The following is a 22,663-nucleotide window of genomic DNA, read 5'->3' as shown; positions in this document are numbered from 1 at the left end:
GTAATGTTTATGCTCCTAACACTTATGAATCTCGATTTTTCTCCTCACTTATTCGTCTTCTTGGCCACCATTCTGATATTCCATTACTTGTGGGAGGGGATTTCAATTGTGTTCATGATCCTTTGTTGGATAAGTCGCTTCCTGCTCCTCAGGATCGGATGCATCCTACTAGGGGTATTTCTTTACTTTGTTCTTCTTTAGATGTTATTGACGTTTGGCGGACGCTTCATCCAGGTGAGCGTGACTATACTCACATATCTAGGGCTCATGCCTCTTTATCCCGGATTGATTACTGGCTGACTTCTAGCTCTTTGTTTTCTCAAATTGAATCGGCCACAATTGGCTCCTTTGATGTCTCTGATCATACCATGCTTTTGTTAACCCTACATTTGGATATCTCTTCCCCGGGCTCCTTCCGTTGGCGATTTCCGCTTCGTTTGTATAAGGACCCGAAGTTTCAGGAGTTCTTACTTCAGAAATGGTCTGACTATCAACTCCATAATATTGAACATCGGAATGATTCTACTCTCTTTTGGGAGGCAGCGAAGGCAGTGCTCCGCGGTGAGATCATGGCATATTCTAGTCATCAACGTCGTGCTCGAGATAGGGAAATTTTGCAATTGGAACGTAGGGTCAGTGACCTCCGTCGGCTTTACAGTCAGTCTCATACTTCTTCATTGCGTTCTCGGCTCTTAGCCGCCCAGTGTCAACTTCAGGAGCTGTTGCATGCTAGGACAGTCAAGTCGCTTGCTTATTATAAATATCAATTTTTCCGACATGGGAACCAACGTGGGGCACTCTTGGCTAGGGTGGTCCGTCGATCTATGGGTCGTACTCATATCTTACAGCTCCGCTCGGCAAGGGGGGATATGGTCAGGACGGATGCCGAGATTAATGCAGTGTTTTATGATTATTATAAAAAGCTCTATTCACAACCATCTGATTTAATGGAGGGCTCTGTGTATTTGGACGGTATTACCCTTCCGTGTATATCCGCTCAGGCGGTGGCTAACCTTAATACCCCTATTACGGCTGAGGAGGTGTCAGGTGTCATACAGAAGGGTTCTTTACTGAAGGCCCCCGGACCGGATGGTTTCAGGATGGAATTTTATAAACTCCTACACCCTTCAATAGCATCAGTCTTGGCTGATACTTTTACAGCCGCCATTCATCGGGGTGCTCTTCCGGATTCTCTCACTTCGGCTCAAATAGTAGTGCTCTTGAAGCCCCAGAAGGATGCTACCCTTTCTTCTTCTTACCGCCCTATTTCGCTGCTGAATGTGGAGGCTAAATTGTTCGCCAAGGTTTTGGCTAATAGGCTGGCTTGTGTTCTCCCTGATTTGATTGCTTCCCCGCAGGTGGGGTTTGTGCAGGGGCGTACTAGTGTGAAAAACATTAGATCCATATTGGCCTCTTTGGAATTTGTGGAGAGAACCAATATATCTTCCCTTTTGGTCAGCTTTGATGCTGAGAAGGCCTTTGATCGGGTCTCATGGAACTTTTTATTTGAGGTTTTGACTAGGTATGGCATAACGGGTTTTTTTCAGGATGCGGTTCGGGTACTTTATCATTCCCCTAGAGCCTTTGTTTGGGCTAATGGACATTGTTCTTCTTCATTCCCCATATGTCGTGGCACGCGTCAGGGCTGTCCTCTTTCCCCATTGCTCTTTGCTCTGTCGTTGGACCCTTTGATTCGGGATATTCAGATTAATAAAACTATTTCCGGTATTCGCATTGGTTCTTCTGAATTTAAAATCTCGGCTTTTGCGGATGACCTCCTGGTTCATATCTCGAATCCCGTTGTTTCTCTGTCCAATCTGATGGCCACTTTTCAGGAATATGGAGATTATTCAGGGTTTAAGCTTAATCTTGACAAATCTTTAGCGTTGGCCACGTCTTCGTCTTTACGGGACTCTTGGCCTGGGTCCTTTCCTCTTCAATGGGCTTCCTCTTCGTTTCGTTACTTAGGGATATTGCTGACGCCGTGTACCTCAGGGTTATATCGTGTTAACATTGACTCCTTGTTAGGTTTTTCGGCTGAGTGTTTTGCTCGGTGGGCTCCACATCCTTTGTCCCTGTCGGGCAGGATTCATTTGTTTAATATGGTTCTTTTTCCTAAATGGCTTTATACTTTGCAGTTGCTCCCGTTATGGCTTTTGAAACGGGATATTACTAAATTGCATTCTATGCTTTCTCGATTCTGTTGGGGGGGACGGCATCCGCGGGTGGCGTTGCGTTACCTGTTTGGTGACTGGAAGGGTGGGGGCTTGGGGTTACCGCATTTTCGGTTATACAATGCTGCTTGTTTGATGCGTTATCTGGGAGAGTGGCTTTCGGACCGCCAGGATTTTACTCCGAAATCCTATGAGAAGGAATTTTTTTGCCCCTTGGCACATCTTGTCCTTGGTACAGACCCCTCGTTCTAAATTACCGGTGTCACTTCGGGGAAGTTTGTTGTTGCACTCTCTACGCATCGTCTGGTCTTTTGTGCTGACCTCCTGGAAAGGGACTCCCTCGATTACTAGATACATACCTATTCAGGGAAATCTGCAATTTAGCCCCGGCATGGAGAATGCTAGTTTTCGTGAGATGGCGTCCCGGGATTTTACGTTACTTACCCATGTTCTCCAAGTTGATGGTTCTTTAATGTCTTGGGATGCTCTGGTCCGGTCTGGGGTTTTTGCTGTGGGTGACTTCTTTGCGTTTCGACAACTCCATCATTATATTCATTCTCTCCCCCGAGCTGCGCTAGCGTTTCTTATTGAGGACAAATTTACAACACTTTCAGATCCTTATTTGGAAAATGGTTTTACGGTTTCTGGCCTTTATAGAGATTTCAGGCGTTGGTTGGGAACGACTGATCGTACCGTATTACAGGCTCATTGGTGTCAAGATCTGGGGATAGCGCAGGACGCTTTGGATCTTCCTTCCTTGATTACAAGAATACCAGGAGTGTCTGTCAATGCTGATCTTCGGGAGTGTCAGTTTAGGGTTCTCCATCGAGGCTATTTCACGAAGAGTCAGTTGTATTATTCAGGTTTTACGGATTCTCCTTTGTGCCCCAAATGTCTCCAGCAACCTCACTCGTTTATTCATGCCTTTTGGTCTTGTGTGAAAATTAAGCGTTTTTGGAGGCAGGTTCTATCTTATGTGGAGCGCGTTTTGGGATCGACGCTTCCCTTTTCGGCAGCCGGTCTCCTGCTGGATAAATATGAGGCCTTCTGTTTACCTGACTCGGGGCAGCGGCAGTTTATGAGACGGGTGGGTGTATTGGGAAAGAAGGTAATTCTATCTGTTTGGATTGGAGATACTTTGCCCTCTTTTTGGGCTTGGAGGAATCGTTTGCATGCTCTGCTGCTGCTGGAGCGGAAGGATGCGTTTTTCAGCTTACACAGAAAGCGTCAATTCCTTCGGATCTGGGATTCTTACCTTTTTTCATTATCTCCGAGGGCTCGAAGTGACATTTTGAATTCTTTGTAATTCTTTCTGAGGCCCGGGCTTGTTTCATCTTTGAGGAGTCACCAGGTGTTCTTTCTTTTCTCTTTCTTCTCTTTTCTTTTCTTATCTCTTTTCTTTCTTCTTTCCATGGGGGCATTTACTTCTGTTTTGGTAGAGAGTCTTTGAATCTGTTTCAGACCAGGGGGTTTTGGGGTGGGGGTGGTTTGGGTGGGAAAGTTGGATTTGATGTCCTGTACCTGATTATTTTCTCCTGTTATTATGGTTTATTTGTTTGTGGGTTTGTCATCGGTTATTTGATCATAAGTTATAAACTTTGAAGGAATGATGATGTATGTAGGGCTTGAAGAAGTGGAGCTTTCAGAGTTATGGCCCTGCGTATTGCGAACTCTTATTTGTATATGGTATATCTTGCTCTGTAATTACCTGTTGTACACGTCCATTCCTTCAATAAAAATTGTTTGAACATAAGACTTACTCTAGCCCATCTACACCCTCCCAGCCATTGAAGCCCTCCCCAGCCCATCCTCCACCAAACGACCATATACAGACACAGACTGTGCAAGTCTGCCCAGTACTGGCCTTAGTTCAATATTTAATCTTATTTTCTGATTCTAGATCCTTTGTGTTCATCCCACGCTTCTTTGAACTCAGTCACAGTTTTACTCTCCACCACCTCTCTTGGGAGCGCATTCCAGGCATCCACCACCCTCTCCGTAAAGTAGAATTTCCTAACATTGCCTTTGAATCTACCACCCCTCAACCTCAAATTATGTCCTCTGGTTTTACCATTTTCCTTTCTCTGAAAAAGATTTTGTTCTACGTTAATACCCTTCAAACTAGTAAAAGGTATGGAAAATTTAAGCTACAAAGAACGACTAGGAAGACTGGGACTGTTCACCCTCGAGAAGAGGAGACTGCGAGGGGATATGATTGAGACTTTTAAAATACTGAAAGGATTCGACAAAATAGAGCAAGAATCATCGTTGTTCACATTGTCAAATGTGAAACGGACAAGAGGTCATGGACTAAAGCTGAGGGGCAGCAGGCTCAGGACAAATGTCAGGAAGTTCTGTTTCACACAGCGGGTGGTGGACGCTTGGAATGCTCTCCCGGAGGAGGTGGTGACGGAGACTACCATTCTGGGTTTCAAGTGTAAGTTGGATGTATATCTCCTTGCAAAACACATTGATGGATACGGGTGACCAGGGTCTCCATCTGGGAGCACCTGGCTTGGCATCCGCGAGTGTGGGTCACCGGAATAGATAGACCTAGGGTCTGATCCGGCGAAGGCGTTTCTTATGTTCTTATGAATCATATCTCCCCGTCTCTCCTTTCCTCTAGGGTATACATATTCAGGGCTTCCAGTCTCTCCTCATACGTCTTCTGGCGCAAGCCTCCTATCATTTTCGTCGCCCTCCTCTGGACCGCCTCAAGTCTTCTTACGTCCTTCGCCAGATACGGTCTCCAAAATTGAACACAATACTCCAAGTGGGGCCTTACCAATGACCTGTACAGGGGCATCAACACCTTCTTCCTTCTACTGACTACGCCTCTCTTTATACAGCCCAGCATCCTTCTGGCAGCAGCCACTGCCTTGTCACACTGTTTTTTCACCTTTAGATCTTCGTACACTATCATCCCAAGGTCCCTCTCCCCGTCCGTGCATATCAGCTTCTCTCCTCCCAGCATATACGGTTCCTTCCTATTATTAATCCTCAAATGCATTACTCTGCATTGAATTTTAGTTGCCAGGCATTAGACCGTTCCTCTAACTTTTGCAGATCCTTTTTCATATTTTCCACTCCCTCTTCGGTGTCTACTCTGTTACAAATCTTGGTATCATCTGCAAAAAGGCACACTTTTCCTTCTAACCCTTCAGCAATGTCACTCACAAACATGTTGAACAGGATTGGCCCCAGCACTGATCCCTGAGGGACTCCACTACTCACCTTTCCTTCCTTCGAGCGACTTCCATTAACCACCACCCTCTGGCGTCTGTCCGACAGCCAGTTTCTGACCCAGTTCACCACTTTGGGTCCTAACTTCAGCCCTTCAAATTTGTTCAACAGCCTCCTATGAGGAACTGTATCAAAGGCTTTGCTGAAATCCAAGTAAATTACATCTAGCATATGTCCTCGATCCAGCTCTCTGGTCACCCAATCAAAAATTCAATCAGGTTCGTTTGCCTCGGATCCTGTAACCCATTAGATTCAAGGAAGTACACTATCCTTTCTTTCAGCAAAACTTCCATTATTTTTCCAACAACTGAAGTGAGGTTCACCGGCCTGTAGTTTCCTGCTTCATCCCTGTGACCACTTTTATGAATAGGGACCACATACACTCTCCTCCAATCCCCAGGAATCACTCCCGTCTCCAGAGATTTGTTGAACAAGTCTTTAATAGGACTCGCCAGAACCTCTCTGAGCTCCCTTAGTATCCTGGGATGTATCCCGTCTGGTCCCATTGCTTTTTCCACCTTCTGTTTTTCAAGTTGCTCATAAACACCCTCCTCCGTGAACGGCGCAGAATCTACTCCATTTTCTCGTGTAACTTTGCTAGACAATCTCGGACCTTCTCCAGGATTTTCTTCTGTGAACACAGAACAGAAGTATTTGTTTAGCACATTCGCTTTCTCCTCATCACTTTCTACATATTGGTTCCCAGCATCTTTTAGCTTAGCAATTCCATTTTTCATCTTCCTCCTTTCACTAATATATCAGAAAAAATTTTTGTCTCCCTTTTTTACATTTTTAGCCATTTGTTCTTCCGCCTGTGCTTTCGCCAGATGTATCTCTCTCTTGGCTTCTTTCAGTTTCACCCTGTAGTCCTTTCTGCTCTCCTCTTCTCGGTTTTTTTTATATTTCACGAACGCCAACTCTTTCGCCTTTTCTCAGCCACTAGGTTGGAGAACCATATCGGCTTCCTTTTTCTCTTGTTTTTATTGATTTTCTTCACATAAAGGTCCGTAGCCATTTTTATCGCTCCTTTCAGCTTAGACCACTGTCTTTCCACTTCTCTTATGTCCTCCCATCTTAACAGCTCTTTCTTCAGGTACTCTCCCATAGCATTAAAGTCCATACGTTTGAATTCTAGGACTTTAAGTATCATGCGGCCGCTCTCCACTTTAGCCGTTATATCAAACCAAACCGTTTGATGATCTCTACTTCCCAGTTGAGCACCCACTCGAACATTAGAGATACTCTCTCCATTTGTGAGGAACAGATCCAATATCGCTTTTTCCCTTGTGGGTTCCATCACCATTTGTCTGAGCAGAGCCTCTTGAAAGGCATCCACAATCTCCCTACTTCTTTCCGATTCTGCAGACGGAACATTCCAGTCCACATCCGGCAGGTTGAAATCTCCCAACAGCAGAACCTCCTCTTTCCTTCCAAACTTTTGGATATCCACAATCAGATCCTTATCAATTTGCTGTGATTGAGTCGGAGGTCTGTAGACTACACCACATAGATAGAAGTTCCATCTTCTCTTTTCAGAGCAATCCATATCGCTTCTTCCTCTCCCCAGGTCCCTTGCATTTTGGTCGCTTGGATATTGATCTTTACATAGAGAGCTACTCCTCCACCTTTTTGACCATCTCTGTCCTTCCTAAAAAGATTATATCCTGGTATGTGTGCATCCCATCCAATGATTCACTGAACCATGTCTCTGTGATAGCAACAATATCTAGATCTGCCTCTAACATCAGGGCTTGCAGATCATGAACTTTGTTGCTTAGACTGCAAGCATTTGTGGTCATCGCTTTCCAGCTATTTTTCAGCGATAATCTCCTTTCTCGTATGGATTTTTGTTTCGTTTCACTTTCCGTTGCAATACTAAGAAATGAGTTGCTGATATTGCTTATGTTGCAGTCTTTACTACTATCACATCTTTTCTTTTGCTGGGGGTGGTCTCTATAATGGTGTGGAGAACGTGGACAGTATTAGAACATATTTTAATGGTGCAGAATGTGTGTGCAAGATTAATAGTACACAAGGCAAAAATTTATTTTCTAACAGTTAAAGTAGGAAAATGGTTATTATTGTGCTGCTTAATTGTATTGTGCTGCTTTTGAAAGTAATTAGAAGGGTATTTTTTGTGCTTTAAAGAAAATAAGAAATGATATTGGGCTGTTTTTATGAAAATCATCACCGTTTATACCATGTAGAAAGAACAGTCACCTATAAATCTTTCCCTGGTAACCAAAATCGAATCTAATCTATCACTGTTTATATCCATTTTCAGTCAGCCTGCATCTTGGTGAACATATATTATTATAATATATGGGAACTGATACCTGACTTCTTTATTCTCCTTAAACTATATTTCCTCCTAAACTTCCAACCTGCTAAGGCTGGTGTATACTTTGTGTTCAGGCATAATTTTGAGGGCAGTCTTCATGCTAGTAACCTCTACTGAACGCCCATGAAATTTATGTCCTCAAAGCTATCTTTCTAAGCTTCTCTTCTCCATAAAAGAGAGCATTTCTAAATACACCAAGCCTTTCCCGACTTTGCCCCGGTACCAACGAGTGAATTAGGGAAATTCAGGGTATAAAAATGTTCTGGCGTAGAAAGAGAAATGATTCTGCAGCATATACTGAGGGCACCACGCAGAAACACACTATTTTAGGAGTAGACTATCCCACTTTATTTAGGTAGTGTGTAGTCTCATCTGGGCCTAACCCCTTGACCTCTTGTGTAACTGATAACATAGCCACTACCTCTGATATTGAAATAAAATTTGAAAAGTACTGCTCATTGTATTATGTGAATCAGAGCATAAAAGAAATACAGCTTGTCTTTGGTTAACATGGTCCATATGTAAGAAAATGATAAAAGATAATGCAGACTTAAAAGAGAAACTAGAAGCCAGAGAGAGAGAATATGTCTTATTGGAACAGGAAAAAACATTTTTAGTAACACAGAATTCTTGCTTATGGTACCAGCCTGACTCTTTAAAAGAGCATGTCCAAAAGCAAATAGCTCAGGAAAATCAAATGCAAACACAGATTGCAGCTTTAAAAATACAAGCAAGCCAGGTTCCAGGTTTAAAATATTTGGTTAGGGAACTTTCATTGCAGGACCCCACCCTAGATGAAAATACAGACCATGCCCAGTGCCACAGGGAAATACAAGGCCTAAAATAAAAGCTTCAGGTCTCCCATTTACAAATTTCAGCCATTACTGGGATTCCATACAAGCAGTCAGATACAAATAGAGCAACAATGAAGCCTGTGTCCACAGTGATAAAAGTATCACAATCCCAGCCTATGGCCGGGGGAGTAACTCAGATGGTTAGCTCTCAGCTCTTATCCCAAACAGAAGTCATAGCAAAGAAAATAGGCAAGATAGACCCCCATAATTTTCCCCGTGCCTGTGTGATACTGTGGAAATTAGAACAGGATGAGAAACTAGATGCAGATGAATTAAGATTCTGTGCCTCTGTATTAGACCAGAATATGCAGAGCAGATGAACAAGGCAATTAATGTAGCCAAACAAGTGGGATTCTCTTTGATCCACTTAGCCACTGCTTTTTGTGTCTCTTTTGGTAAAAGAACATTCAAGGCTCAAAGTGCAAAGATCCAACAAGATAGAAATGAAGGAATAGAAGATTATGTCCGTAGAGCCGTTCTATTACTAATAATGACTGGGGTAGTGGACGGACGAGATACACAAGGCCTAAGACCCGGTACATAAGGTTAAGTTTTAGTTTAGTTTAGACCTATTATATTGCCAGATAGATACGGAAGACCTTAGGGAGATTTGTCAGGGATTGTATTCTACCATAGCACAATCTTTATGTTCTTGGATAGCAGTAGAACCTGCATCTGCTAGAGATTTGTGTGTGAAGGCCAAGAATGTTCAAAAATATCAGCCCTATGCTTCACACCCAGTAGCCACAGCTGGACCTGTTATACCCAGATCTACAGCCACACCAGAAACAGGCCCCAGCACTGCATCCAAAACCATAATACATAGACACACAACCTAGCTGGCATTCTGATCTTAGCTCTCATGAAAATAGGCCTTTAACTGAAAAGTCAGCATCTCAGTACTTAGATGGTGAAACCTGCAGGCAAGCTTGCAACATTTTAAATTCTTATGGTGAGAACATGAGTTATTGGATTGAAAAACCAAGCCATGTCATCATAGCACAAGTTTGCATCTTGTGACCTCAGTTCTTCCTTTCTATGAGATATGAGGAGACATGTCGTTTGGACTGAGCTTTTCTATAATAGTTGACATTTTGCAGATTGCAGTGGGACCCAGGTGGCAGACACGTGTAGACAGGACAATAAAATAGTAGAAATATCGCTAAGTGACCTTTATAATGTAGAAAAGTTTTGTTAGATAGTAAAGAAAGTTATACGCCAAGTGATTTTGAAAATGTTTCTTTTTCCTTTTATCTCAAAACCTAACACTGTGAACCACTGTACCTTCACTTAAACCTCTCTTGTATTTTTGTAGATTATAGCGTCCCTGCTTGCATTCACTTACGATTGTGTGACGGAGCCTATGAATGCAGTCCTAAAGGAAACCGGCAAAACAAGAGGGCCAATTAACTTAAGTTCTCTCTCTTTCAGAAGCTTAGCATCCAGACATGGCCATTTGAAATCATTTTCATTATGCCTTTTACATTACATTACATTAGTGATTTCTATTCCACCTTTACCTTGCGGTTCAAGGTGGATTACATAAGAATTGTTATGATATTAAGAAGTACATATTGTTAAGATAATAAGAAGTACTTAAAGAATAGTTTGAACATTTTCTAATTTGCTAAGAAGTAGATAGTATTGCTGGAGGAGTTTGGGACATGTCTGGTTGTGTTATATTGGTTTTATGTATTTTTTGAAGAGTAGGGTTTTTGTTTCTTTTTTGAAGGTTTTGTAGTCTGTGGTCAAAATCTGCAGATTGGTGAGTTGTCTGTCCAGTTTCGCTGCTCTGGTGGCCAGTAGGTTGTCATACAGTTTTCTTCGTTTGACGTTTATGGTTGGCGGGTGTGTGAATATTATGTGGGTTCTCCTGTGTCTGGTTGAGGTGGATTGAATTAGTCGATTGTTCCAGTAGGTCGGGCTGTCTCCGTTTATAGCTTTAAATAGTAGGCAGTGGAATATGAAGTGTACTCTGGCTTGTATTGGGAGCCAGTGTGAGTCGTGGAATGCCTCTGTGATGTGGTTATACTTTTTCAGCGAATAGATTAGTCTAAGGGCTGTGTTTTGTATTGTTTGTAGTTGTTTTATCGTGGTTGCAGGGCAGGGGAGCTATAGTATGTTGCAGTAGTCTATTAGGCATAGGATTAGTGATTGAACCACAAGTTGGAATTGTTTTCTGTCGAAGAATTTTCGGACTTGTCTTTAGGTTTCTCATAGTTGCAAATGATGTTTTTCTTATTTTGTTGATTTGTGGTTGCATGGTACAGCCTCTGTCTATCAGCACTCCGAGGAGTTTTATCTGTAAAGTTAATCTGTTCATGTGTGCACACAAAGAAGTACTTCCAGCGCTGTGTCCTTATATTGGGAATCCAGTGGATACCAGATATGAATATGATTCTTTTGATTAATAGTGTGCTTATTTACAGATTATATTCAGCCCTGGATCCTTGACCGATGAGAGATAGCCTGCTGGAGCTCTGTTTGTCTGTTTCTGTTATCTGTTATGTGGTATCTGTGCTGTCTGTCTGTTTTAGCTTTTGGGGGTACCCCAGGAAACATTACACATTGGCCATTTCCAGAGTTTTGCCCCCCTTTCTTCTAGTCCAAATGGTGCCATGTCCCTTTCCAAAAAGATTCTCTCACATACAAGAAAGCTTCTTATGAAAACCATTCTCACAATGATTTATGTTATAGCTCACACGGTCCAATTATATTATAAGATGGTATCATCTTAAAAGAAAAAAAAATAGAAAGCTTTATACTTGGTAAATGATGCTCATTGGTATTTGAAAAGGTCTCTCTTTGTATAACCTACCAGGTGTAATCAGTACAGTGCACATTTCTGAAATGTTATTTTGGTATTACAATCAGTACGTGTTTATAGTTTCTCTTAAGTGACATAATGGTTGTGTGCAGAACATTAAAAGGTGTATTTTCTGAATGTCATATTGAGCACATGTAAGTGCTTTAGCATTGTTTCTCTTTTCTCAAACAAATACCACTTTAAACACATTTATATTGTTACATGTTGCCATGCTCCGTACACAAAGTGGTTTCAATCTTTTTTCTTTCTTTTTCCTGTTTTCTCTTTTTCAAGGTATATTTCACTTGGATATCTCCTGATACCTTACCAGGCCATTTAGAGGTGTTTTTATAATAAGTGTGTTGTATATAATAGTTTTTAAAAAAAATATTAATTGCAGTGTGCCTTTTATTTTATATTCCCAATTATTATTTCTAATAGAACTACAGTGGTACCTCAGTTTACGAGTGCACCGGTTTGCGAGTGTTTTGCAAGATGAGCAAAACATTTGCAAAATCGGTACCTCGGAAACCAAGCATTGCTCGATTTACGAGTGCCCCCCCCCCCCACAATCCGGCACCCTCCCCCCCCCCGCGATCTGGCACCCCCCCGACGCAATACGGCACCCCCCCCGACGTGATTGTGCACCTCCCCCGATGCGATTGGGCACCCCCCTGCCACGATCCGGCACCCCCCAACGCGATTCGGCACCCCCCCTCGACGCTTCTTACCCTCATCTGGGCACCGGCACCGGCATGTCCTGTGCTTGGTGCCGGTGCCCGAAGATCAGCCTCCTCTTCTGCTAGGCCCCAATCGCATCGGGGAGGGTGGCGGATCATGGCGGGGGGGGTGCCCAATCACGTTGGGGGGTGCCGGATCGTGGCGGGGGGTGCCCAATCGTGAGGGGGGGTGCCGGATCGTGGGGGGGGCCTTTGGGGGGAGCAATGCCGGTTCTCGTGGGGGGGGGAACGCATCAAAGCGAGTTTCCGTTATTTCCTATGGGGAAACTCGCTTTGATAAACGAGCATTTTGGATTACGAGCACGCTCCTGGAACGGATTATGCTCGTAATCCAAGGTACCACTGTATATTATATATCCATTTATTATCACTAATAGTGTTCGTTGTAACTAAAGCATTGAAGCCAAACAGTCATGGTGAGATATTTTCCTTGGAAAGTCACGTATTGGGAATAGTAATCCATATAGACTTTCATCCTTTTGCAATAAGAATTGGCAAGCTCTACTTTTATTCTTATGATTTGGCTAACATGCTGGATTAAGAGAAAATTTCACCTGATCTAGAAGATGACATCATCATCATTAGCATATTCAACCAGCTCTGGAACCCCACGAATACACAAATTTGACCTCCATCTACGGTTCTCCAAGTCTTCCAATTTGTCTAGTACCTAAGAGTGGTTAGCCAGTAGATCCTTGGTCTTAGCATCCAACTCGTGCAAATGCTCTTGATGTTGCTCCAGGCCCTCCTTCGTTTCTGCCCCAAGTCCGCAATCTCCCCTCTCAAATCAGTGGCCAGGTTGCTTAATTCTGTACAGATAGATTTAATGTCCGTATGGATCTCCTGCAATAACAGTTTCAGCTCAGCCAGGGAATCTGCCAGTGCCGGCAGAACCACCGCTCCTGCCACTGCAGTTTCCAGCTCGATCGGCCCCGCTGAGCTTGCTGCTTCCTTCTCCGCCATTTTTTGCATGCCACCCCAACTCGGCAGAAAAGCAAAGTTTTTGAGGGTTCTCCGTTGCTGCACAGCCATCAAAACTGGCCAGCTCCGAGCGCAATGCTCTCTGTGCTCGATGCTGCCAATCCGGAGGAAAAATGCTGTAATTTAATGCCGGTAGAGCACTTTAATTAGCCGGGGCATGCGGAGCTCCAAAATCAACCAGCTATTTAAGCTGGTAAAGTCACTTCCTCCCCAGACTTGCACTTCCACATGTTTTTATGTGGCTCCTAGGATACCTCTAGGCATCCTCCATTGCAGGTGCATTTTATTAATCATTTTTTAATTATTCATGATTTTAATTTTTTAATCTTTATTTTTAATAAAACAATTCATATTGTTATTCTTCTTCTTTCTTTTATTTTCCCTAAGGGCTTACATTATAACATCCACAAATGTTTCTTTGATATAATTGCTATTGCTAATATTGGGTATGTACGATTTCTTCTCTCCTTCCAACTTTAAGACACATCTAATCAATTTTGCACTACTGCTCTGTTCTCATTAAAGTCGACCTGTATCACCTTCTGATCCAATGTCCTCTCACTCTGGTTTGGTACTCTTACACATCATCTAAGTACCATCTGTCACATTCGTTTTAGTCAATTCATAATCACATGACACTATTTATTCACTACTTAATTAAGTCACAAAGACATTTTTTATATATATACACATATTAAAAATCTTTTACACTTTTATTCTTCACATTTTATTAGATTACATATCAAATTTAGCTCTTTATGTTTATACTTATATTCATATCCGTAGGACCCATGAGGAAGATGTGTTAGTCGAAATATGGACCGTGTTGGGTCCCCTTCATCTTATACACTTGTGGATTGTCTTTCTAATTTTTATACAGCCTGAATAAAGCATGTACCAGGAACATCTCCACAGGAACGTCTCCACAGGTTTTTTTTTGCTTTGTTTCATTGTCTCACTGTAGAAATATTGTTTTATTTTTCTTTTGGTTGGCAATGTCATTTACGTCATTATAATCTTGGACAATTATGTCCACCCATGAAGGTGATCATAGGACAGGTCTGTGGAGACTCCCTTTTGTTAGCCCTATCAGAGAATGTATTGCAAAGGTTTAAGCTGACTAGGCCTTTGCATCATAGAACCAATTCCCATGACTTAATCATCATTAAAGTAGATGTCATGAATTTTCAAGTTCCATTACAGCCATGTTTAGCCTGTTTCAAGCCAATGACGGGACATACCATTAATGGCTATGGAGACAAATCCTATATAACATGGGATTTCTTTGATATTATCCAGTATGAGTATGTGAGTATGAAAACCAGAGTATATGTGTGGGAGAGTGAAAGCCAGAGTGAGAGAGTTGGAGCATGACAGAATGTGGGAGAAAATTGGTGGCCTACAGCCTGGCAGAGGGATTCGAAATATGTGCCATGGAGAAGGATGTCTCACCGGAGGGGGGAAGCCACGATCTCTCCCTAGGAAGAGGTGAGAAAGTTTTATTTAGATTGAGTTAACATGAGAAATGCTGATAGTGAAATTCTGTTTTTAAATCAGACTCATTTTAAAGCAGTACTAGCCTGACATAATGTGACCCTACGTCCTGTTTTGAACGGGACCGTTTTTAGCTCACTTGTTCCATTGTCTCCTTGCATAGCTTTGGGATGCCGAAATATCCCGTTTTCAGAAAGAGCGTCCCGAAGCTGTGCCCAAGCCCCACCACCGCCTATTTCTTCAAGCCACCGCCACACTAACATAAGAACATAAGCAGTGCCTCTGCTGGGTCAGACCAGAGGTCCATCTTGCCCAGCAGTCCGCTCACGCGGTGGTACATCAGGTTCAGGATCTATGTAGTGATCCTCTATCTATACCTTTCTATCCCTTTTTTCTTCAGGAATTCATCCAATCCCTTCTTGAACCCCAATACCGTACCCTGTCCTATCACACCCTCTGGAAGCGCATTCCAGGCATCCACCACCCTTTGGGTGAAGAAGAACTTCCTAGCATTGGTTCTGAATCTGTCCCCTCTTAATTTTTCCGTATGCCCTCTCATTCTTGTAGTTTCTGAAAGTTTGAAGAACCTGTCCCTCTCCACTTTCTCTATGCCCTTCATGATCTTATAAGTCTCTATCATGTCCCCTCTAAGTCTCCGCTTTTCCAGGAAAAGAGCCTCAGTTTCTCCAATCTCTCAGCATATGAAAGGTTTTCCATACCTTTTTATCAATCATGTCGCTCTTTTCTGAACCCTCTCGAGTATCGCCATATCCTTCTTAAGGTACGGCGACCAATATTGGACACAGTACTCCAGATGCGGGTGCACCATTGTCCGATACAACGGCAGGATGACCTCTTTTGATCTGGTTGTAATGCCTTTCTTGATAATACCTAGCATTCTATTCGCCTTCTTAGAGGTCGCTGCGCACTGTGCCGACAGCTTCATTGTGTTGTCTACTATTACCCCCAAGTCCTTTTCTTTGGTACTTTCACCCATTACCAGCCCTCCCATTGTATAGTTGTACTTCGGGTTTCTGTTCCCTACATGCAAAACTTTACATTTCTCTACATTAAACTTCATCTGCCATCTCATCGCCCACTCTTCTAGTTTGTTCAGGTCCCTTTGTAATTCCTCGCAGTCCTCTTTAGTCCCAACTCCACTAAATAGTTTGATGTCGTTATCTGCAAATTTTATTACTTCGCACTTCGTCCCCATTTCTAGATTGTTTATAAATGCATTGAACAGCAGCGGTCTGAGCACCGACCCCTGCAGAACCCCACTCGTGACCCTCCTCCAGTCCGAGTAGTGGCCCTTCACTCCTACCTTTTCCTTTCTTCCCGCCAACCAATTTTTGATCCATCTATGTACGTCTCCTTCCACCCCATGGTTCTTCAGTTTCCGTAGTAGGCATTCATGGGGTACCTTGTCAAAGGCTTTATGGAAATCCAAGTATACGATGTCTATGGGGTCCTCTTTGTCCATTTGTTTGTTAATTCCTTCGAAGAAGTGCAATAAGTTTGTTTGGCACGATCTTCCCTTGCAGAAGCCGTGCTGGCTTGTTTTCATTAGTTTGTTTCTTTCTAGATGCTCATCGATGCTGTCTTTTATCAGCGCTTCCGCCATCTTCTCCGGAACCGAAGTCAGACTTACCGGTCTGTAGTTCCCCGGGTCACCTCTCGATCTTTTTTTTAAAGATGGGCATAACATTAGCTATCCTCCAATCCTCCAGGATCATGCCTGTTTTCAGGGATAGGTTACAAACCTGCTGTAGTAGTTCCGCTATTTCCTCCTTTAGTTCCTTCAAAACTCTAGGATGGATTCCGTCCAGGCCCGGAGATTTGTCAATTTTTAATCTATCTGCTTATGTACGTCCTCAAGGCTTACCTCCATTGATGTTAATTTTTCTGCTTGATCTCCTGTGAAGATTTTTTCAGGTTCCGGCACGTTGGATGTATCCTCTTTTGTAAATACTTTTATAAATACTGATGAAAAGCCTTCCCCCCTCAAAATCAATTCTGACGTCAGAGAGGAAGCTCCGGGCCAGCCAGGCAGTAATTGGCTGGTCCGGAACTTCCTCTTTGATGTCAGAATTGACGTCGAGAGGGGGAGGGGGAAAGCTTGTGCAGTCGCTGCACGAAGAGGATCTGTTAGTGCAGCGGTGGCTTGGAGAAATAGGCGGCGGTGGGTGGGGACTGGTAGAGAAAGACAAAGGGGGCAGGGAGAGAGAAAGAAAGAAAGGATGCAGAATCAGAAGGAAGTGCAACCAGAGACTCATGAAATCACCAGACAAGGTAGGAAAAATGATTTTATTTTTAATTTAGTGATCAAAATGGGTCAATTCTGAGAATTTATATCTGCTGTCTATATTTTGCACTATATTTATTTAACGGCTTCTGGGGTGGGGGGTGGGGGTGGTTCTGGGATCAAGGGGAGGATTGGGGTGGGGGGTCTGTCCCATTTTGAGGAAAAAAATAAATAGTCACGTTAGCCTGACAGCAACTAGTAGATTTTAAGTCCATTTACTAAACATGAGGTAAGCTAGAGTTAATTTGCAGTATTGACTCTATGGGGAAATATTAAACATAATATCTTACTGAGACACAGACATTATAAATTTCTACATATTTCTTTAATTTGGCTTTAATTAATTGGTGCTGCTATTAATTTGAGCATAGCATTGAGAAGGTATACAGGTACTGCCTAATAAGGTATAAACAGATCCTGTAACAAGTGTAAGTTCTGTCTGGTAAGCTACACACCTGAGAATGATGAAGCAGAATCACTACTAGCAAAGAAATAAAAGCACATTCAATCAGCTGTTGATTTTAACCATGACATCAAGTTTTGAGGACTCAGATTGATGACTTCATCATGAGCTTTGTCATAGAAGATATGCAAATATTCATCTAGTTATTTTCATGCATTTTCCTTATTTGGTTTAAATATCTCTCTAATTGTATTAAATCCCTATATTAGAGGACTTGAGCATTTTGGGCCTGATTCTATATAGGACAACCCTGCCGCGATCAGCTAAGCGGGCAGTGGCAGAGGACCCCCTGACACCCAAATCCGCACATCAGGAGGGATGCCCATTCCCTCCTGCCTGACACCCTCCCCCAAATAGACATCCCCACTCCCGAGATCAGGAGGGATGTCCACTTCCTCCTGCCACCAGCCTTCCCGAATCCACAAATACTCCACCTGACACTCCCCAAAATCCCAACACCTCACTCTGGCACCCCTAACAGCCAACCATGACACCCACAACATCCCCCAGTACCCCAGACCTTTAAAAGTAAGGCCAGCCAGAGGGATTGCTACTCCCTCTGGCTGGCAGGCCTCTTCAAAATGGTGGGCCTTCCCCTTCCCAGTGCATCCCATAGGAAGGACCTTAGGCACCTGGACCAATCAGGGCCTTAGACCTCCTTTCAGAAGCATCCTAGGATGCCCTGAGAGTGGCCTAAGACTCTGATTGACCCATGGGAGTGGCCTTTGGTAACTGGGCCAGTCTTAGGCCATTCTCAGTGCATCCCAGGATGCACCTGGAAAGAAGTCTAAGGCCCTGATTGACGTAGGTGTCTAAGGCTCCTCCTATAGGAGAGGCCTTAGACACCTGGGCAAATCAGGGCCCAGATCTCTAAGGTCCCTCCCATGAGAGGGGCCTTAGACACCTTGGTCAATAAGGGCCTTTAGCCTCCTTCAAGGTGCACCTCAGGATGCACTGGGAAGAGGAAGGTCTGCCATTCTGAAGAGGTGGGCCTGACAGCTGGAGGGAGTAGGCATCCCTTCAGCCAGCCTTTCTTCTAAAGGTACAGGAGGGTGAGGGGTGTAGGGTGGCTGTTAGGGATGCCGGGTTAGGTGTCAGCATGGGGGGTTCGGAGGGTGTCGGGAGTTCAGGGGGGTATCAGGGGTTTGGAGGGGCCAGCAGCAGGAGAGAGAGGGTATTTCTCCTGCTGATCTCAGGGGGGTGTCCACAATCATCTCAGCGGGCTGAGTCTACTTTTCAGATGAAAAGTAGGCAAAGATTTTGCAGGCCAAACATTTCAGGCGCCTGTCACGGCGCTAGGGAGACGTGTATGGACGCTTAAACTCACCTAAGGCCATTTACGGGCAAAACCTCACCCACATTCAGCCTTAGGCAAGCTTTAGTGTCCCTACACATCTCCCTAGACCCGCGACAAATGCCTACAGCAGTGGCTCTCAAACTTTCTCGAGCCAGGGCACACTAAAGGTAGTGGCCACAGCTCAAGGCATCCAGAAGTGCATGGATGTCACTGTGATGACATCATGTGCATGTGTGGCATGATCACACTGACATCCATGCAAGTGCAGAGGCCCTCCAGACAGGCCCTGAAACGCCAGTAGGGCGTGCCAGCAGGGAAGTCTAACAAATATCAACTGAGTACCCCCAACCACAGACCTCCCAAACTCCACACTAGACCCACCCAAGCTCTTCCCCAGATCCCACCCCTTTACTAATTTTAATAGGTACATTTGAAGGTGTTTATTTTTATTTAAAAGTGCCACTCTGGTCTATATTACATATTCATAAGGTACTTCTCTATGTAAACAAAGAAATTGTTAACAGCATGCAATAACAGCAAAGCAGCACATAGCAGAATTACCAGCAACATGGCAACATCCTTAATATTTTTAGTTTACATTCCTGTCCTAAGGAGACAGCCATACTTACGGTGGTTATGTACCGTGAATGGAATTCTGGGGCATTTTTGAGAAATCTCAAGCCAGGATGAGTGTCTATTATATCCTGGAAAGGAACAGAGTAAAGGACAATCACTATAATCACTGTCAGTGTTATTCAGCAAATCGTGGGATCCTAAACAGCTATTTTACCCACCACCTAGCTTTTTATTTTTTTCAAGATACTGGTGTGGAATCCAAGGAAATATTGTTGATTCAAGAAAAGAGTAAGATGGATACCTTATTTTTAAGTTAGTCTGGAGACACAGCAAAATAAGCAGAACTGCCAAGTTACCGAATGGAGGTTTTAGGATATCCCTGGTTTTCTGGAACCACATCCTACTGCCTTATGGGACCTATGAATATTTCACAGATTTTGGTGTGTAGAACTGGGGCTGCAAATACCATACTGTATGGGAATGTAAGTGAAATACAACAGGTCAAAAATTTTCCTTTTGGGTAATTTGGCAGCTCTGATAAATAATTTGCCCAAAATGCAAAGACAGTAGCAGATATAATCTTAACAATGAATGAATCAAAAAGTGGACAACAATACAGGAAGAATGTTGGGTAGCCTGAATCTGATAGGAGTTTTTGAAGAGTTAATAAGTAATGGTAAAGGTGGCTACTATATTGCTGATTTTTTGGGTTTTTTCCCCAGAAAAGAGATCATACCCTGTGTTTAATCTCTTAGAAGTCGGTTCTCAGTTTCTACAGATCAAAGTGTAGATTTTTTCCTGATTTAGGTAAACCTTCTTAGGACTCAGAAAAAGGCTTTTAACTATGCTACAAGAGGCATTAAGTTTTGTCTCTGATTTCCTTGCACATTTTTTTTTTATCTCTGCAATCATGTTTCTTTTTAGAATCAAACAAGCAAGGTGGAAGCAGTTCTGAGAATGATGTAGAAACGGCATACGAATGAGTAGACTTTATTCTGAACATATTTGTTAATTTTTCCTCTTTATGTGAATACCCCTTCTTTGAAAATACTTCTTTGCTTTTAATCTTGGTCTCTCAGTAGTAAAATGGTACACTGTCAATCAAAGAAATTAAAATATAATAATAATAATTTATTTTTATATACCGCCAAAGCCATAATAGCTCGAGGCGGTTTACAACAAGAAGTGCTGGACAATCAGGGAATAAAACACAATATAAAATCATCAGTACATAATAATAATAATAACTTTATTTTTTTATACCGCAATACCACAAAACAGTTCAGAGCGGTTTACAGGATAAGAGACTGTACATTTACAGCGAAGTTACAGCTTAGTTATAGCAAAGTTACATCGAGGTTACAGCATATCGAAAAACAGTTCAGAGCGATTTAAACAATGTAGGTGCGGAGAATTGGTTAACAATTATATGGCATAAACCAGTGACAATTACAAAAAGATCCAATAATTGTTGCATGGGGAGAGGGGAAGGGTAGGGAGGGAGGCAAGGGATTATTAGTTTGTAAAAGTAAAACAGTAAATCCTTAACTTACAATCGATTAAATCATTTTGTTTTTACTAATTTTCTAAAACTAAAGTAAGATGAGGAATGCATAATGATATTACCCAACCATTCATTTAATTTACCTGCCTGGAAAGCAAGAGTTCTATCCAAGAATCTTTTATATCAACAGGCCTTTATTGCACGTTCTCTCTGCTACGGTCCTGCCCCTGCTCTGACGTCAGGGGCAAGATCGTGGCAGAGAGAACATGCTGCTGAGGACAACGGGCAGCTGCAGGGATCGCTATAGCACCAGCAATCCTGCAGGCTTCTGTATTAGCTGCTTAAAGTGCAGGGAAGCTGGGGGAACATGAAGGCTTGCGGGGGGAACAGGCCTTTGCGGCGGGGAGAAGGAGCAAGAGTACCTTCGCGGCGGGGGGGGGGGGGAGCAGGCCTTCATGGTGGGGAGGAGGAGGAAGAGTGCCTCCATGGCAGGAGGTAGGCCTGTGCAGAGGGAGGAGGAAGAAGGAGGAAGAGAGGGGAGGGGAGATGCCAGACCTGGGGTGAAGTGAAGGGAAGAGAGAGACCAAACCAAAAAGAAGGGGAGGAAAGCAGAGGAGAGGTGCTGGACTAATGGAGAGAGGGAGAAAGAAATGCAAGACCACAAGGGGAAGGGTACAAGAGGGACAGATACTGCTCCAAAGTAGGTGGGCAGGGTGCAGGATGGCAAGAGGTAGTAGGAGAAAGCCTGTACCTGGGGAAGGGGATACAGGAGGTAAGGAAGAGAGAAAGAAGAAGCTAGATATGGGGAGAGATAAGATACTGGGCATGGAGTGAGCATAGGAACAGGGACCCAAGGGGGACAGTACTGGAGAGGAGAATAGGGACAGGGACACAGAAGAGAGATGCTGGATGAAAGGGTAGTTGAGAAAAGGAGAGATGGTGGATCTGTGGATGGTGGGGTCCAATGCTGCAGCCAGGGCCGGATTAATGAATAGGCCCAGGAGGCACATGCCTAGGGCCTGAAATTTCAGGGGGGCCCGTTGAAGGAGGAAAAACAAAGAGCAACTGCCCTCCGTTTCCCTTCATCTCGCTTTTTTTTTTTTAACCGCTACGGCAAGTAAGATCGGCTACGGCCCCCCCCCCACACCACACACTTAAGATTGGCTACGGCCCCCCCCACCCGGCATCAATGGCACTTAAAAGATCGGCAACGGGCTCCCTGGCATCAACAACAAGTAAGATCAGCAATGCAGTGCTCAGCCCAAAGCTTCCCCTCTGACACGAGCTGCCCGGGCAGAAACAGGAAGCTGCACCACATTGCCGGTCTTACCTGTTGTTGATGACGGGGGGCCCGTTGCAGATCTTAAGTGGGGGAGGCGTAGCCAATATTAAGTGGGGGGAGGTCGTAGCCGATCTTACTTGCCGCAGCCATTTGAAGAAAAAAAGGGCGAGGTGAAGGAAGACGGTAGGGCCGTTGCCAATGCTGATCTTAAGTGCCGTTGATGCTGGAGGGATGGGGGCATTGCCACTCTTATGGAGGGAGGTATTTTTGATCTTACTTGTTGCCATTTGAAAAAAAAAAAAAGCAGAAAGATAGGTGAGTGGTGATCCGCAAAGGTGAGGGGAAGGTAGGGAGATGGGCCTGGGGTACAAAGAGAGAGAGAGAGAGAGAGAGAGAGAGAAGAGGCAGATGGTGAAAGTGGAGATAGAGAGAGAAGGGGGCAGACGGATATCAGTTCAGAGGAGAGAGCAAATGCTGAATGGAAGTGGAGAAAGAACACATTTTGGATGGAAGGAGGGGGATAAAGAAAAAGGACATTTACTGGATGGGGAAGAAGAGAGTTAGTGAGATAATAGAGGGATGAAGGAAAGGGGTGGCAATCTA

At 43.6% G+C, this 22,663-nt stretch overlaps 1 protein-coding gene across 12 annotated transcripts in view; it reads right to left on the bottom strand.

Moving 5' to 3' along the window:
- The window catches only part of PPP2R3A (protein phosphatase 2 regulatory subunit B''alpha), a 1,177,159-nt gene that overhangs the window by 664,518 nt on the left and 489,978 nt on the right, over positions 1 to 22,663 (bottom strand). For all 12 annotated transcript variants that reach the window (XR_004540589.1, XR_004540590.1, XR_004540592.1 and 9 more), the window contains one exon: positions 19,328 to 19,402. Coding sequence is in view for 9 of the 12 variants with exons in the window: in XM_033957843.1 (XP_033813734.1) it covers positions 19,328 to 19,402 (75 nt within the window). In the remaining 3 variants the exon portion in view is untranslated. The remainder of the gene's footprint in view (positions 1 to 19,327; positions 19,403 to 22,663) is intronic.

Source organism: Geotrypetes seraphini, chromosome 9 (genome assembly GCF_902459505.1).
Source record: "Geotrypetes seraphini chromosome 9, aGeoSer1.1, whole genome shotgun sequence".
Classification (NCBI taxonomy): domain Eukaryota; kingdom Metazoa; phylum Chordata; class Amphibia; order Gymnophiona; family Dermophiidae; genus Geotrypetes; species Geotrypetes seraphini.
Note: the sequence above shows the minus strand (reverse complement) of the source record. Positions and strands in the feature narration are given on the sequence as shown.